We start from the raw sequence: 15858 nt of genomic DNA on the forward strand, positions 1-15858 counted from the left end.
CACTACACAAAATGCACAATTTATTGTAGAGGACAATCTGACACTGGGACCTTGCTTCTGTGGTGGATCGCAGACTGAGCAGTGATATAAGGAATAAGGTGATCTTTTTAAGTCCGCTGCTTCCAGGTTGTTTTGGGTTTTTATATATTCAGAGACTAGGAAAACCTTAAATTTGGCCCATAGCCCTGCAGCTCCCTCAACAGAGGTTTTATTAACTAGTCGGTAGCCAATGCCTAATTACAACCAGACTGATAAAACAGAAGAAACTGAAAGTGGCAGGTGAGAGTAACATATACACAACTTTTATCTGTATGCCTCCTTTTCAGTTCAAACCATGCTAAAGGTGGCTTGCAACATGAAAAAACCACGTAACTGCAACATGACAAAAGTACTAATAAACAACCAAACCGAACAATTTTCATACAAATCACAAGAAGATCTAAAATAAAGACACAAAAGATTAAAATCAAGAGCAACAGCCTCCACTAAGAAATACACCAGCCCAAGAGTCTGTCCAGCGATCTCAGCTTTTGTAGCTGGAGTCAGTCTGCATCCCTCCCTCCCAGACCAGGTGGGAAAAGGCCTGCAAAGCAGGGAGCATGTCTTCCAGGATTCATAGGCAACATTCAGTGGTTGAGATGCTGACAATTATAGAAGTAAATTTATACCAACTTTACCTCACACTCTGGCATTCCAATGAAGTGGCAGCCTTGATAAGCAGCCACCGCTTGGGTTAACGCCAAGGGATCAGCCAATCCTACAACCAAAAATTACATTTTAGAAAGCACATCATGGTCAGCAATGTAATACTCCATACAGTGCCCATCTTATTCCTTAAGCCAACTGTCATATCAGGGTTGTTGTCAGGGGGCTGGCGCTGTCAGGAGAGGGCCCATTACAAACTCTTGGAACCCACTGGACCCTCTCTGCTGCTATCTGTTCACTTGTGCCCTCCAAGCAAGTGAGTATGGACAGCTAGGCAAGAAGAAGCAAAATTCTCCGTGCCCTCTTTGCCTAGATAGCTACACAGTTTGGGGCCAAGAGAGCGAGCAAGTAGTGACAGCAGTGAGGAAGAGGTGAATGCACTCAATTAGGGGTCCACTCTTCATAAAGGTAAAGGGACCCCTGACCGTTAGGTCCAGTCGCGGACGACTCTGGGGTTGCGGCGCTCATCTCACTTTATTGGCCGAGGGAGCCGGCGTACAGCTTCCGGGTCATGTGGCCAGCATGACTAAGCTGCTTCTGATGAGCCAGAGCAGCGCACGGAAACGCCATTTACCTTCCCGCCGGAGCGGTACCTATTTATCTACTTGCACTTTGACGTGCTTTAGAACTGCTAGGTGGGCAGGAGCAGGGACTGAGAAACGGGAGCTCACCCCGTCACGGGGATTCGAACCGCCGACCTTCTGATCGGCAATCCCTAGGTTCTGTGTTTTAGACCACAGCGCCACCCATGTCCACTCTACATAGGACCTCCCAAATCTTGCTTACAAGCCAGTCAGCAGAGGCTTGCCCAGCCACGGCTAGAAGGACCTTCCAATGTCAAGTAAGCGAGAGTTGACTCTGTTCCTTGCCACCCTCTCCCAAGGGCATATTAAAATGAACTCTTTTACAGCAGGGCTGGGGAACCAGTGGACCACAATTCCCATCGTCTCTGAAAACACAGCTCCACACAGCAGTATCTAAAAAGCAAATAAGACAATAAAACTAGTCTGCTTTAAGTAACTCACCTATGTCTTCACTTGCAAACCTTACCAACCTTCTTGCTACGTAGAGCGGATCCTCACCGCCTTCCAGCATTCGGGCAAGCCAGTAAAGAGAGGCATTCTCATCAGAGCCTCGCATAGATTTATGGAGGGCAGAGATGCAGTTGTAATGCTCTTCTCCTATTCAGAAAAATAATTAAATAGATAAAAATCACACCCTCCACAACAAACTTGGTCATTCAGTGCAATTGACTGGCAGTACATGATTTTGAGCTCCTTGGAAGAAAAAGGTAGGATATAAACAAAGAAAGAAAGAAACAATTTATCTGGTTTTTATCCTTTTTTTTAACTGAGTACTTGTACACCACTTAGAAAATATTGTAATGAAGCAGTATATAAATTACCAGAAAAAAACATTCAAGACAGTCGGAAGGGAATACAGACGATAGGGTCCAGTTAATGCTTTGAATAAATTGCTATAAGCAGCATTGATGACCACTAGTTTAGATGTCTTTTGAAACGGTTATTTAAATTCACAGCATACAGATCTATCAATGGCCATTAGCTTTGACACCTACATGCAGCCTCCAAGTCCAAAATCAGGAAGTTTCCAATTACCAAATGCCCGGAGCAAGCCCTGTTTGTAAGAGGGGATAAGACTACAGAGCAAGACAGACCCTTGGTCTGATCGAGGTCTGATTTGTTCATTCTGTAAGTCTTTGTAGGTTTCACACGCAATTGTAATCATTTCAGTTACAAGCAGAATGTTTCAAAATTTCCTGTTCATTCAGATGTACAGTGGTACCTCGGGTTAAGTACTTAATTCATTCCGGAGGTCCGTACTTAACCTGAAACTGTTCTTAACCTGAAGCACCACTTTAGCTAATGAGGCCTCCTGCTGCCGCTGCACGATTTCTGTTCTCATCCTGAAGCAAAGTTCTTAACCTGAAGCACTATTTCTGGGTTAGCAGAGTCTGTAACCTGAAGCGTATGTAACCTGAAGCGTATGTAACCTGAGGTACCACTGTACATCTTTATCACAAAGCACTGGATGTGTCTTTAAACATAAATATAAGTAAGTAAGTAATTATTCAATACAACGGTGTGAAGTTGTACCGCTATGCACTTTCCACACAGCCCCAAACTGCTGCCCGATGCATGGAATGATTATCAGGTGTTTTGTTATATAGACTAGAAGCAACACATAACAGTATCTGGGTTCTGTACCCTCCTGCCTTAGAATTTAAAGGCGGAACCACTTGTATCTTCATTAGCAAAGGCGTAAGCCTGAATCCCTCTGAAGTGGGATTTCCCTATCCGCTTGTCTCCAGGGTGGTCTCTTTCTACGACACACAAGGCCAGCAGACAGCTATTTTTAATAGCACTCCGCACAAAAAGCCCACTGGTATGCCATCCTTATCAGGCCAATATAAACAGCGTGTCTGTGCTCTGTCACAGCATTCAGGCTTTCAACTCGAGCAGGCGGCAATAAACCAAGCAGCTGGGAGTCTCATCGCAGTCCTGGGAATGGCGTCGCCTGGTCTCTTAAAACCAAGATGGCCTTTAAATGTTGAGAAAGGCAGTGTGACCTGTCCCCCCCCCCGCCCTTCTTCTCCCCCAGCTGGCATTCTTTCATGCGGTGTTTCTAAGCCACTTGAAATATTCATTGAGCATGCTCAGTACTCATTGAGCTATTTGTTGGAAGGGCGGGGCTTCCTTTACATTTTAGCAGAGGTGGGTGGAGAAGACAGACCGGCAAGCCCAGCTATATTAAAATATTGGATCTCTCCTTTGATTCTATGGGCAGCAATCTGGGGACATTTAAAATAGCTTCTCCATGAACCAGGAAATTAGAATCATTGTACAACACCGAGCTTCTATTTGCATTCCATGTTTCCAGTTCCTTGAGTGTTCACTGCACACTGCATTTGTTGTATTTTATTTTATTTCATAATCTGGGAGCCTGGTATTATGAGGAGGAAGGTACCAAGCTCAAACAGCCGCACGTAGTCACTTCTGACCTAAAAGGAAGTCATATCAAAAGCTAAGTTGCCTGACGTTACAGTGATGAACATGTGTGACCCATATTGTGATGGGGATAATATTTACTACAGTGGTACCTCTGCTTCCGCGCACGCGTGTGAAGTCATTTTGAGCGTCTGCGTGAGCAGTGAAACCCGGAAGTAACGTGCTCCATTACTTCCAGGTCGCCACGGAGCGCAACCCAAAAAGGGCAACCCAAACCTGAAGCAACTTCAACCCGAGGTATGACTGTATTGAAGAAAATGTACCTGGGACTCCAAAACGATTTTGATAAAACTCCCTCACCAAATAAACTTAGCTGTCGTGGGACAAAAGGATGGGCCACTTCATGGCCTCGTAAACGTTTAAAAATCAGGAAGCAGAAAGGAGAAGAGTAGCAGAAAGCAGTCACAATGAATGGATGTAAAAAGTGAGTTCTCCAAGGATAGGGATTAGGTTGCGTTGTGCCAATATGTTCAGGTAAGTGCGGTACTTCACTTCACTTGTGAAGTCTTCTGTACTTATCTTAAACTCCTAAAAGTACACATATGAACCCATGCTAATATGAGGAGTGACTGTATCTTCATGCCAGCAAGGACTATACCCAAGTATAACTTGGAAACGAGACCAAACACCACATAATCTAATGTCTGCTCTCAGCCACTGTAAGACAGTCCACTGGCCAAATCCTATAAGATTGTACATCACTGTTTATGATGGGCAGAAGCTGGAATCATAATTATCATGGTTAGCAACTAGGGAGAGAAAGATGGCAGCTTTCCTTGAACTTTTCTTGCCATCCTCCCGGCAATCACTGTCACAGTCATATTTTATATAAAGTTTAGAAAAGAACCTTCTCTCATCAAAATATTTTAGAAATAGTTTGCGTTGTATCACTAAGCAAACATATTTTACTGGTCAGGAAATGGATAAAAATGCCACTTCCGGCAACAGAACGAAGCTCAGAGTTGAGAATACATGAACAGCATTCATTCAAAGACTATTTAAATACTAGCACGTAACTAGTTAAATACAAGGAGACAAGCCTAATCCTCAAAGCGCAATCTCCAATTCCGATCTCCGCCGCAAAGACAGACAGAAATGGCCAGCGTTTGTGACACGTCATGGTGCCAAGTCACGAATTTAGCAAGGGCTGGTATCAAATTAGGGATCCTCGCATGCGGTTATATGCAGGTGCTCTGACATAAGCAAATTGCAAAATTCATTTCCTTAAAAAGGAGTGCCAAAAATAAATCAAATAATTGAAAATTTCAACTAAGTATTGGAGTGAATGTCAATACTGAGGAGCGGCAGGGATTGCATTTAAATGACACTATGTTTTTTCGAAGAAAAAGCCATGAAAACTCTAACACATCCTGCCAACAGCAAAGTATTAAGTATATAAATGAGAGATTTTAAGTAAATGTAAAGCACCAGTCCACAAATCACGGTGGTCTAATGCCCATGTTGGGGGTTAACGATTTCCCTAGGTCTCCTTCAGTTCTGAAGGCCAGAGTTTAAAGAACACTGCTGTGGCTCTTTAAAGAGTTTACATCATACGATAAAACCAATTTCGATATAAATATCCATATATTGTGTCAGGTTTATTCCTGCTTTAACAATAATGATGGCATGTAACTGAAGCCTAGAGTGGTAAAGGTAAAGGTACCCCTGCCCGTACGGGCCAGTCGTGTCCGACTCTGGGATTGCGCGCCCATCTCGCTTAAGAGGCCGGGAGCCAGCGCTGTCCGCAGACACTTCCGGGTCACGTGGCCAGCGTGACAAGCTGCATCTGGCGAGCCAGCGCAGCACACGGAACGCCGTTTACCTTCCCGCTAGTAAGCAGTCCCTATTTATCTACTTGTACCCGGGGGTGCTTTCGAACTGCTAGGTTGGCAGGCGCTGGGACCGAGCAGCGGGAGCGCACCCCGCCGCGGGGATTCGAACCGCCGACCTGACAATCGGCACGTCCTAGGCACTGAGGTTTTACCCACAGTGCCACCCGCGTGGTAAACACTGCTGATTTAGAGTCCTGTGTCTGTCCTTCATCCCTTTTGCTGAAGATGGTATCAAGATTACGTAATGAGGCCCAGAGTCTGCAAACCAACAGAATCAGAATGACATCAGCTGCAGCTGTGACCTTGCTACATATCTGAATGTACCCCAGTGCCAAAAATTCTCTGCACAAAGCAAACTAGCAGAAGGCCAGTTGATCCCTTCTCCCACACATTATCAATTTCAATGCATTGACATCTCACTCAGATGGGAAGCATTCAGACATGCAACACCCCAACCCACTCGGCTTGACATGGCCCCATCCAGGAAAATCCTTATCAATCGAGTCTGCTGGTTGTACAAACCGCAATTGACGCAAGGTAATATCACCAAGGCAGCTATCTGTAAACAAACAATAAACATCCATAAAAATGGCACAAGTAGTTTCTTTCCCAAATAGGTTTTATCTTAAACAATAGCAAACGCAGTAAATAAAGAGTTCACTTGTAATGTTATCAGTAGTTCAGTGCTCATTTCTTCTCTTTCCAAAATAGATTTTTTTTCTTGAACAATTGCAAACGCAGTACTAAAGGGGCACTTGTGATATACCAGCGGTTGAGTGCTGGAACGTCGTTATGGTAATCTGAAATTTCATTGCTAAAGCGCTTACGTCAACGAGCTTTGTAGTAAATAATGTAATGTCCCCATCTGCACATTTCCATAGGGAGGAACAAAGAAAGAGGACGATGACCTTGAGCAAACTATCTTGTGTTGATTGCAGTAGTCATTATACCACCACCCTGTTCATTGTTTTATAGTTGTACAAACTGGCATTTAGAGGTTTCCCAGTAAAATAAAATAAAAATGTTTACAATCATACCTTGGGATAATTACGCTTCAAGATAAGTATTTTCGGGTTGCGCTCTGCGGCGACCTGGAAGTAACAGAGCGCGTTACTTCCGGGTTTCGCCGCTTGCGTATATGGTCAAAATGACATCACGCGCATGTGCGGAAGAGGCGAAACGCAATCCGTGCATGCACAGTTGCGTCTTACGTTCTGTTCAGGATGTGAATGGGGCTCCAGAACGGATCCCGTTCGCATCCTGAGGTACCACTGTATTTCTTTTGCAGGGAGAATCCCAATACCATGGAAGGGGAAGTGTGTACACACACAGCCAAAATCTTCGCATTACCATATTCTTCCGTGTATAACATGCCCCTGTGTACAAGATGTCCCCTATTTTGGGGACTCCAAATTAAGAAAATGGGGGGGAGCTTACCAAGAGTTGTTAAGCTGTTTGGGGGGGAAATGCCCACAGTTGTTCAGCTTTTTTGGGGGGGCTGCTGAATATCGCTCACCCGCATGATCACACGCATTGCCAAAGGCACCAATCGTATGCCCCCTCACCGCCACCAGACGCAATTCACCCGTCCAATTGCCACAGTGGCAGCCAATAAACAGCAGCCATTGCCGCAGCCACCACTCAAACGCCCAATCAACGCTGACAATCTCCTGACTGTGGCTGCAACCAATTGCCTGTTGCCTGTCCCCCCAATGCACTACCCATGTATAAGACAAGCCTCATTTTAAAAGTTATTTTTAAAAGAAAAAACCCTTGTCTTATACACCGAAAAGTACAGTATATGATTTCTTAAAATATAGATCTGTACATTACTGAAAATGCTCGTGAGGCAACACATGAAGCGCCACAAGCTATTCTTAGCCACAGACAAAGCGGTTCTTACTCCACCGCCACACAGTCCCCAGGGAGACCCGGTATGCATTATCCGACCCCTTTCAATGTTCTTCCCTTTGAGATAATAGCACGAAGTTCACAGTATGTTCCGAGCCAAACCCCTCTCATGAGTTTCATCTTCCCAGCAGCAGGGCCTCCTCAAATTCTCCACACCTATTGTTGGAACAGGTGCAGAGGATATGAAGAGGAGCGTGTGGAGATGAGTGGGCCTGTGAGAATGGTCTCTGGAAGGCAACAGCTATCTTATTAGCCAAGACCTTCTTGCTCAGGCAGTCTCTCGAGTCCCTGGAGGAGGAAATGAGGCTGGGCTCTTTTGTATTTTTAAATTTTTATGTATTTGGCTTTCTGTTTAATTGGTTTCGCTGGCACTGCTGCTGTTGCTGCCGTTGCACTGTTGCATTCCTTTCGCTAACCTGTCGCAACCTGCTTTAAGAGCAAAGGTAGGTATAAATTCTAAAAGTAAATAAATGAACGGGTTTCAGCTAAACCACAGTGGCTGCATTTGAACGTCACAGTAAATTATGGCTTGTTGTGATGGAATTAAGCCTAGCCTCCTCCCAGGCTCATGTGCTCCCCCCTTCTTCTCTTCTAGTGTGGCTGCGAGGAGGAAATCAGAAGATTTTGCTTCCGATACCAATTAACCACAGCTTAACATTACACCTGAACTCTAAACTGTGGTTAATCTCATCTATGGTTTGACGAAACAAGTCAGCTTTGTAAGCAATGGTTTAAATTGCCATGCTTCAAACAAACCATAACTGAGATTATCCACAGTTTGTTCAGACAGCACAGCAAGCTGTGGTTAATCAAACATGAACTCTTCCTCTCATCTGTGGTGGGAGAGAGGAGAGTATGCAAACCTAGAAGCTAGGCTCATTTCCAAGACAATAACTATGGTTTTTTTTGTGACTGCTCAAAGCCTCCATAGTGATTAGAATTACGGCATACATAGGCCCAGTTCTGACATAATGCTAAGTGGTAGTTTAGTATTATGCGAACATGTCTGACTTATGTGCTCTTCCCTCACCTCTGTGAGATTTGTTTTACTTGAAAAAAAATCTGTGTTTAGCATTGTCTGGAAAAGGACAAACTGTGCTTCATTTAAGCTATGGTATAAACCAAGACCAAGCTTTACGTTTACGATCTTTACTTGCTTTAACAAACCATCGTTTACATGAAACAATGCTCACTGTTCAGCCACAATAAGATCCAATATGGGTAAACCGTGAACAAGACACTCCATATGCCCTTGTTCTGGCTGTGGGGACTGTCCCTCCTTCATGTGACATTAAAATACAGATTAGCATCATTTATATTTTATTTATCGAGTTTAGATCCCACCCTTCCTTCCGAAGGAGCCCAGGCCCACAGGCATTTCACCCCTTCAATTGACGAAAGAAACCTGTCTTAAAACAAAGCCTTGTTGGCGTGTTGGCCAACACTTTGTATTACTGAGTTGCGCATCATCTCTGCCAAGGGAACCTTAACATGACAGAAGGGGAGCTGTTTCAGTTGCAAGCAAAGATGCTACCTGTCCGCGGACTGTCTCGCCAGGGTGGTGCATGCTCTAGTTATCTCCCGCTTGGACTATTGCAATGCGCTCTACATGGGGCTACCTTTGAAGGTGACCCGGAAACTACAACTAATCCAGAATGTGGCAGCTAGACTGGTGACTGGGAGTGGCTGCTGGGACCACATAACACTGGTCCTGAGAGATCTGCATTGGCTCCCAGTATGTTTCCGAGCACAATTCAAAGTGTTGGTGTTGACCTTTAAAGCCCTAAACGGCATCGGTCCAGTATATCTGAAGGAGCGTCTCCACCCCCCCCCCCATCGTTCAGCCCGGACACTGAGATCCAGCGCCGAGGGCCTTCTGGTGGTTCCCTCACTGCGAGAAGTGAGGTTACAGGGAACCAGGCAGAGGGCCTTCTCGGTAGTGGCGCCCACCCTGTGGAACACCCTCCCTTCAGATGTGAAGGAAATAAGCAGTTATCCTATCTTTAAAAGACATCTGAAGGCAGCCCTGTTTAGGGAAGTTTTTAATATTTAATGCTGTACTGTTTTTAACATTTGATTGGGAGCCGCCCAGAGTGGCTGGGGAGGCTCAGCCAGATGGGCGGGGTATTAATAATAAATTATTATTATTATTATTATTATTATTATTATTATTATTATTATTATTATTATTATTATTATTATTATTATTATTCATTGCTGAGCTGGGTACCAAGCTTCATTCATAGCACTAAATCACATGGGGCGTTCTTTATTAGCTACTCACCGGCTCGATCATACAGAATGTGGGATCGCTGCAGTCCCTCCTTAACATGATCTTCTGTGATGACCATTTCGTTAACAGACCAGCCATGTGTGTTACTCTGCTGCTGGAGCTTAGTTAACCTGGCCTGAACAGCCATCTGGAGTCCATTCAACCCAGTTCTCGCATCACCATCACAAAGATACGCAAGGGTGTTTACAGCTTTTCTCTCGATGCACACGCAGCATCTGAAATGAAAGACATGATATCTGAGTGCATCTCCTATTGTCCACAAGGCCACATTTCTTTGCCCTGACCACTGAGAGCCAAATGGATATGAGCTTTATTCCTAACTAAATGCACAGTAGTTAAATATTAAGGTAAAAAGGTAAAAAGTAAAGGACCCCTGGACGGTTCAGTCCTGTCAAAGGCGACCATGGGGTGCGGCACTCATCTCGTTTTTTTGGCTGATGGAGCCGGCATTTGTCTGCAGACAGGTTTCCATGTCATGTGGCCAGCATGACTAACAAGCTACTGGTGCACAGAGAACTGTGACGAATGCCAGAGCGCATGGAAACGCCGTTTACCTTCCCCGCTGAGGTACTTATTTATCTACTTGCACTAGTATGCTTTCGAACTGCTAGGTTGGCAGGAGCAGGGACAAAGCAACCGGAGCTCACCCCGTCACGGGGATTTGAACCGCTGACCTTACATTCGCAAGCCTAAAGAGGCTAAGTGGTTTAGACCACAGCACCACCCGCCTCCCTTAAAAATTACAAGGGCTTTAAACAGAGTGTGCAATCCACAAAGTATGCCTTAAGCATTACAGCATGTTAGAATCACCATAAAAAATTCCTTCCAGTAGCACCTTAGAGACCAACTACCATATATTCTCAAGTATAAGCCGACTTTTCAGCACATTTTTAATGCTGAAAAAGCCCCCCTTGGCTTATACTCAAGTGAGGCGGGCGGTGGAGGGACGAGTGGCCCGAAAGGAGCCCTTTCTCGCAGCTGGTCCCACCACGAAAGCTCATACCAATAACAAACATAGTTGGTCTCTAAGGTGCTACTGGAAGAATTTTTTAATTTTGTTTTGACTACCGCAGACCAACACAGCTACCTACCTGTAACTAGAATCACCATGGATGTTTTAACCATTGTACGAAACCTGTCTGTACTTGCAGCCAGACAATGGGCAAGAGAGACAAACTTTGTAACGCCTTTATCTACATAAGATTAACTTTAGATTTGATCAGGGAGTCATACTGAATGGGGACTAAGAAAGCAACTTCCTGCTTTATTTTTATTTTTCTGGAATCGAAATAGAACCTAACCCATTGTTTGCGTTGCATTGAACTGGAACTAAAAAACGACCTTAAGGCTTGCATTCAAGAAGTGTCCTGTCAATGAGAAGATTCCCTCTTGCCCAATGCAACTTCCCCATGCGTGCACCATGTGCCCTCCTCAAATCTGCTCTGGAGGGAAATCACAAAACAGATTTCAGGGGTTTGTGGTGAAAGGAGGTTTCCATCGTGCAAGCATGAATTCTTGGTGCTGCACTGGATGGAAGCCAAAGCAAGACTACAATGGGTTCAAAATCAGGGTTTGGCCATTCCGCCCCCCCATCTCGTGTGAAACTCAGTAGCACAAACATGAGCAACTATGTGAATGCTTTTTTAAAAAGGGAGAATAAAGCTCAATACCAGGAAGCACCAGGCAGGTTAAAGGACAAAATTTACTTTAACCAAACAGTAGAAAATTGTAGAGCAACTCGCAACATGATGATGTCATGTCCTGCTTTCCTCAAGGGCAGACAGAGACCTGCTGCCTTCGACAGCTGCCTTGAGTTCTCCATAACATCTTACCCTACTTAAATAACAAAATAAACCAAAGATCAGTGTTGAAAGATGCCTGCAGGCCCCACAACCCTTTGCCTCAAGCTGACCATAAAGATAGCAGAATTTACAGAATTTTGAAAAGAGATGTTAGCATTGCTGTGAAAAGTCAGATTAAAAGGAGGGAGGAGAGAATAGGCCTTCAATTTACAGAATCTAACAGCACTGGAGATACCACTGCCAGTGATTTAGAAATGCCCCCAAGGAAAAAAAACCACACACTTCAAAAAAATTTTGTAGAAGGGGCCATTTGCAATTATCACATTTGTTTCTTTCAGTCATCCATTTTATGACCAACCTTCTTCCAAGTTGCTCCAGTTGGGCTACATGATTACCTCCATTTTATCATCACAGCAGTCATGTAAGGTAATAATAATAGAAGAGTTTGGATTTGGATTTGATATCCCGCTTTATCACTACCCAAAGGAGTCTCAAAGCGGCTAACGTTCTCCTTTCCCTTCCTCCCCTACAACAAACACTCTGTGAGGTGAGTGGGGCTTGTTGAATGGTTTCTTTAAATGTAAAGGTTCATCATTGTTCCACTCCATGTGTATGTCTTTAAGGGGCCGGAGCAAGGGCCAGAGCAAAACTAACGAGACCCAGCTTTACAGCTGTGAAACGTAGCAGGTGCTGCTGAGTTGTATTTGATTAAGGTGTGCCAGCATCTGGGTAGAGTATATAAGGAGCAGCACCTAGCTCTCCCATTACCCTGGGGGATGGGTTGGTGGTTGGGTCATGTTTGTTTGTTAATATATTTAGTGTTAATGGAGTTTTTGTTTTTCTTATTAAAACCTTCTTTAAGTTATTTTTGAGTCCTTTCTTTTTAATGCATGATCTCCCCAGCAAGCTCTCTGCAGCGTCACTATACTGCAAGAAGCCAACATCTTTGGTTATGGGCCCAGATGCTGAGTGGATGACTGCATATTTTTGGACTCTGAGAAAGGTTTGAAAACTCCTTCTCCTGTTAGCGTAGTTTTTGTGGGTCTGGAAGAGTTCCAGAATGGTTGACCGGGTTCCTGAAGCTGAGAAGGCTCTGGTCTTCCCACAGCTAACAGATGAGAACTATAGTTTATGGTCTTTTCGGGTGGAGGCGCTTTTGACCTCTAGAGAAGTATGGACCTATGTAACTGATGACCCTCCTGACCCTTTAACTAATGCTTGGTCGAAAGGAGATGCAAAAGCCAGGGCAATAATTAATTTGGCAGTCAGCGACCAGCAAGTAGTCTATATAAGAAATAAGAAAACTGCCAAAGAAATGTGGGACAGTCTTGCAGCAGTGCATGTTAGAAAAGAGTCAGCGTCTGCATTGACGTTTTTCAAGCAGTTGTACCAGACGAAGTTGCAGCCTGGTGGTGATTTGGCAGCACACTTGAGACGTCTGGAGGCAATACGCGGCGAGTTAATTCAAAGGGCCATGGAGATACCTGATATTCAGTATGTTTTTATCATCCTTTGTTCCCTTAATGAGGACTTTGATGGTATAGCTAGCCAGATATCTGCCGTTCCACCAGCACAATTAACTGTGGAAGGGGTAACGGCAAGATTAATGGGCGAGTTGGATAGAAGGGAGGCTTGTGCCATAAGCACTCCTATTTCCAGAAGTAATGAGGAACGCCATATGCAAACCTGTGGTGATACAACTGCATTTAAAGCTGCAAAGCGTTGTTGGTTCTGCAATAAGCAAGGACATTTTGCAAAGGACTGCAGAGCCAAAAGAAAGCAAAGTACTCCCAAGCCTGTTTCTGTTCGTCAATCACGGTCATCAGCCCAGCAGCCGACATCGTGCCGTAGAGACAGAAACGAGCCGCGAGCTTTTCATGCTCGGACTACAGATCGTAAAAGAATTAAAGATGCCAAGTGGAAGTCTTTTGTTATCGACTCAGGAGCGTCCCAGCACGTTTGCAACGATCGAAGCTTGTTTATTTCTTTCGAAGAGGAAATTGGTAATGTACATTTAGCCAATTCACAAGTCTTGCAGTCGCTTGGCAGGGGTACCGTTAAACTTGACTCTTTAAACATTACAATAGTGAACTGCATTTACTGCCCGTCAATAGACAATTTATTATCAGTAAGGTGTTTTGCCCGTCAAGGGATAACTGTGCGTTTCTTAAAGTCAATGTGTGAGTTTTTCGAGGGGAACAAACGTCTATTGTATGCCCGGGAATCTGATGGTTTATATAGACTGTATTTTCGAACCTACTCCCAATCGCCTATAAATTGCAGAGCAGCACAGTCAAGCCAGGGGTTGAGGAATGTAAGGCCACATTCTGGGTGTGTCCACGAGGCGCACAGAATTCTGGGACACCTGAATTTTGCTGATGTAATTAAGACACAGAATATTGTCAATGGCCTCAACTTAAAACCATGTAAATTCTTTATGCAGTGTCTATCCTGTTGCAAGAATAAGATTAAGGTTGCACGCAAGGGTAGGTGCTCAGATAGGAAAGTAACTGAGCCATTTGAGCGTGTACATTGTGATTTAGTTGGGCCACTCCCACCATCATTAGGAGGTTCAAAGTACTGGCTTACCCTCATAGACCAGTATAGTAGATATTGTTGGACTTATGCAATAGCTGAGAAGTCCCAAGCATTTGAGAAGTACAAGGTTTTTTGCAACTGGGTAAAAACACACTTTAACAAACCAATTAAGAACCTGTTTTCTGATCGGGGTGGGGAATTTGTTTCTGAAGATTTTGAGAAATTCCTGGAAGCGCAGGGGACTACTCATGAGTTATCTTGCCCCCGAAGTCCCTGGCAAAATGGGCTTGTTGAAGTTGTGCAGCGTGACCTGCAGGCAGGGGTTAAAACTTATCTGCACGATGCTAATCTGCCCAAAGACTTTTGGGCTGAAGCGCTCCATGCCTTTTGTTATGTTAGAAATCGCAGTTATCATTCTGGTTTAGATGTCACCCCCTACGAGAAGCTGTTTAAAAAACGCCCTAATCTGAAATACCTACGCATTTGGGGTTCAGATGTAATTATGCATTATCCTGCTAAGCAGAAATTGGGTGAACGTAGTGTTCAGGGAAAATTAATGGGCTACCAGCAGGGGGCATACAGAATTTACATACCAGCAACTGGCAAATTTCATATTACCAGAAGCATGATACAAACTGTAAATTGGAATGGAGTTGCTGTTTTCCAAGATACTGATGGTATAAATGATACTGAGGAAGAAGAGGGAGAAGCAGCAGCAGCAGGAGAAAATGATGCTTCTGAATTAATAGAAAAAGACAAAAAGCCTGTTGAATCTGATAATTTGTTTGATTTAAAGTCACAGGCACCTGAGGGGAGGTTAGATTCTCTTGAGTTTTCTGACCGTGAGCTTAGCCTACAGGCACCTCTTCAGTCTGACAGTGATGATTTACAACCTGAAACTAGTAGTTCACTTAGTCCCATTAAGTCTGAGGAGTCTGACTCTCCTTCCGGACTGAGACGTTCAGATAGAAAGAGACAGAAACCACAACGATTTGCAGATGAACATTTTAATACTGTGTATGCCAATAAGGTGGTTTTTGAGCCAAAAAGCTACAATGATGTTCAGAATTTACCTAAGCACCAAGCTGTAAATTGGTATAAAGCTATGAACTCCGAGATAGCTTCTTTAAAAGAGCATAACACTTGGTCTCTCGTACCACAAACCCCAGATATGAGACTTATTGATTCAAAATGGGTTTATAGAGTTAAAATGAATGACAAAAATGAAGTTGTAAGGTACAAGGCAAGACTAGTTGCTAGAGGTTTTCAACAAATTCCAGGAGATTATGATTTGTGTTATTCACCAAGTGTAAAATATGAAGCAGTTAAGCTTTTGTTAAAAGATGCATCACAATGTGGAAAAGCCCACTATGCAATGTTTCTCTGCTCTTAAGAGAGTGGTAATGTACCTTAAACATACCAAACATTATAGGTTGCAGTTTACAAGAAGCACTTCCAAAGGTTACACATGAAAAACATGTACAAAGTATGCTTTATGTTTTTGTTCCACAATGATGAACCGCAGGGGAAATGTTGAATGGTTTCTTTAAATGTAAAGGTTCATCATTGTTCCACTCCATGTGTATGTCTTTAAGGGGCCGGAGCAAGGGCCAGAGCAAAACTAACGAGACCCAGCTTTACAGCTGTGAAACGTAGCAGGTGCTGCTGAGTTGTATTTGATTAAGGTGTGCCAGCATCTGGGTAGAGTATATAAGGAGCAGCACCTAGCTCTCCCATTACCCTGGGGG

The 15858-nt window shown here is 44.0% G+C and overlaps 1 protein-coding gene across 2 annotated transcripts in view; it reads right to left on the reverse strand.

The window, feature by feature from the left end:
* WRNIP1 (WRN helicase interacting protein 1) overlaps positions 1–15858 on the reverse strand; it is a 170503-nt gene that overhangs the window by 126347 nt on the left and 28298 nt on the right. The window contains exons 4-6 of one of the 2 annotated variants that reach the window (XM_081206415.1): positions 9762–9985; positions 1731–1886; positions 678–757 (exon numbers count right to left, since the gene is read on the reverse strand). In XM_081206415.1, the coding sequence (XP_081062541.1) occupies positions 678–757; positions 1731–1886; positions 9762–9985 (460 nt within the window). Of the gene's footprint in view, positions 1–677; positions 758–1396; positions 1887–9761; positions 9986–15858 lie in introns of both variants that reach the window. The other variant, XR_014011047.1, reaches the window with a different exon arrangement.

The sequence above is a fragment of the Podarcis bocagei genome (genome assembly GCF_964188305.1).
Source record: "Podarcis bocagei genome assembly, chromosome: 8".
Classification (NCBI taxonomy): Eukaryota; Metazoa; Chordata; class Lepidosauria; order Squamata; family Lacertidae; genus Podarcis; species Podarcis bocagei.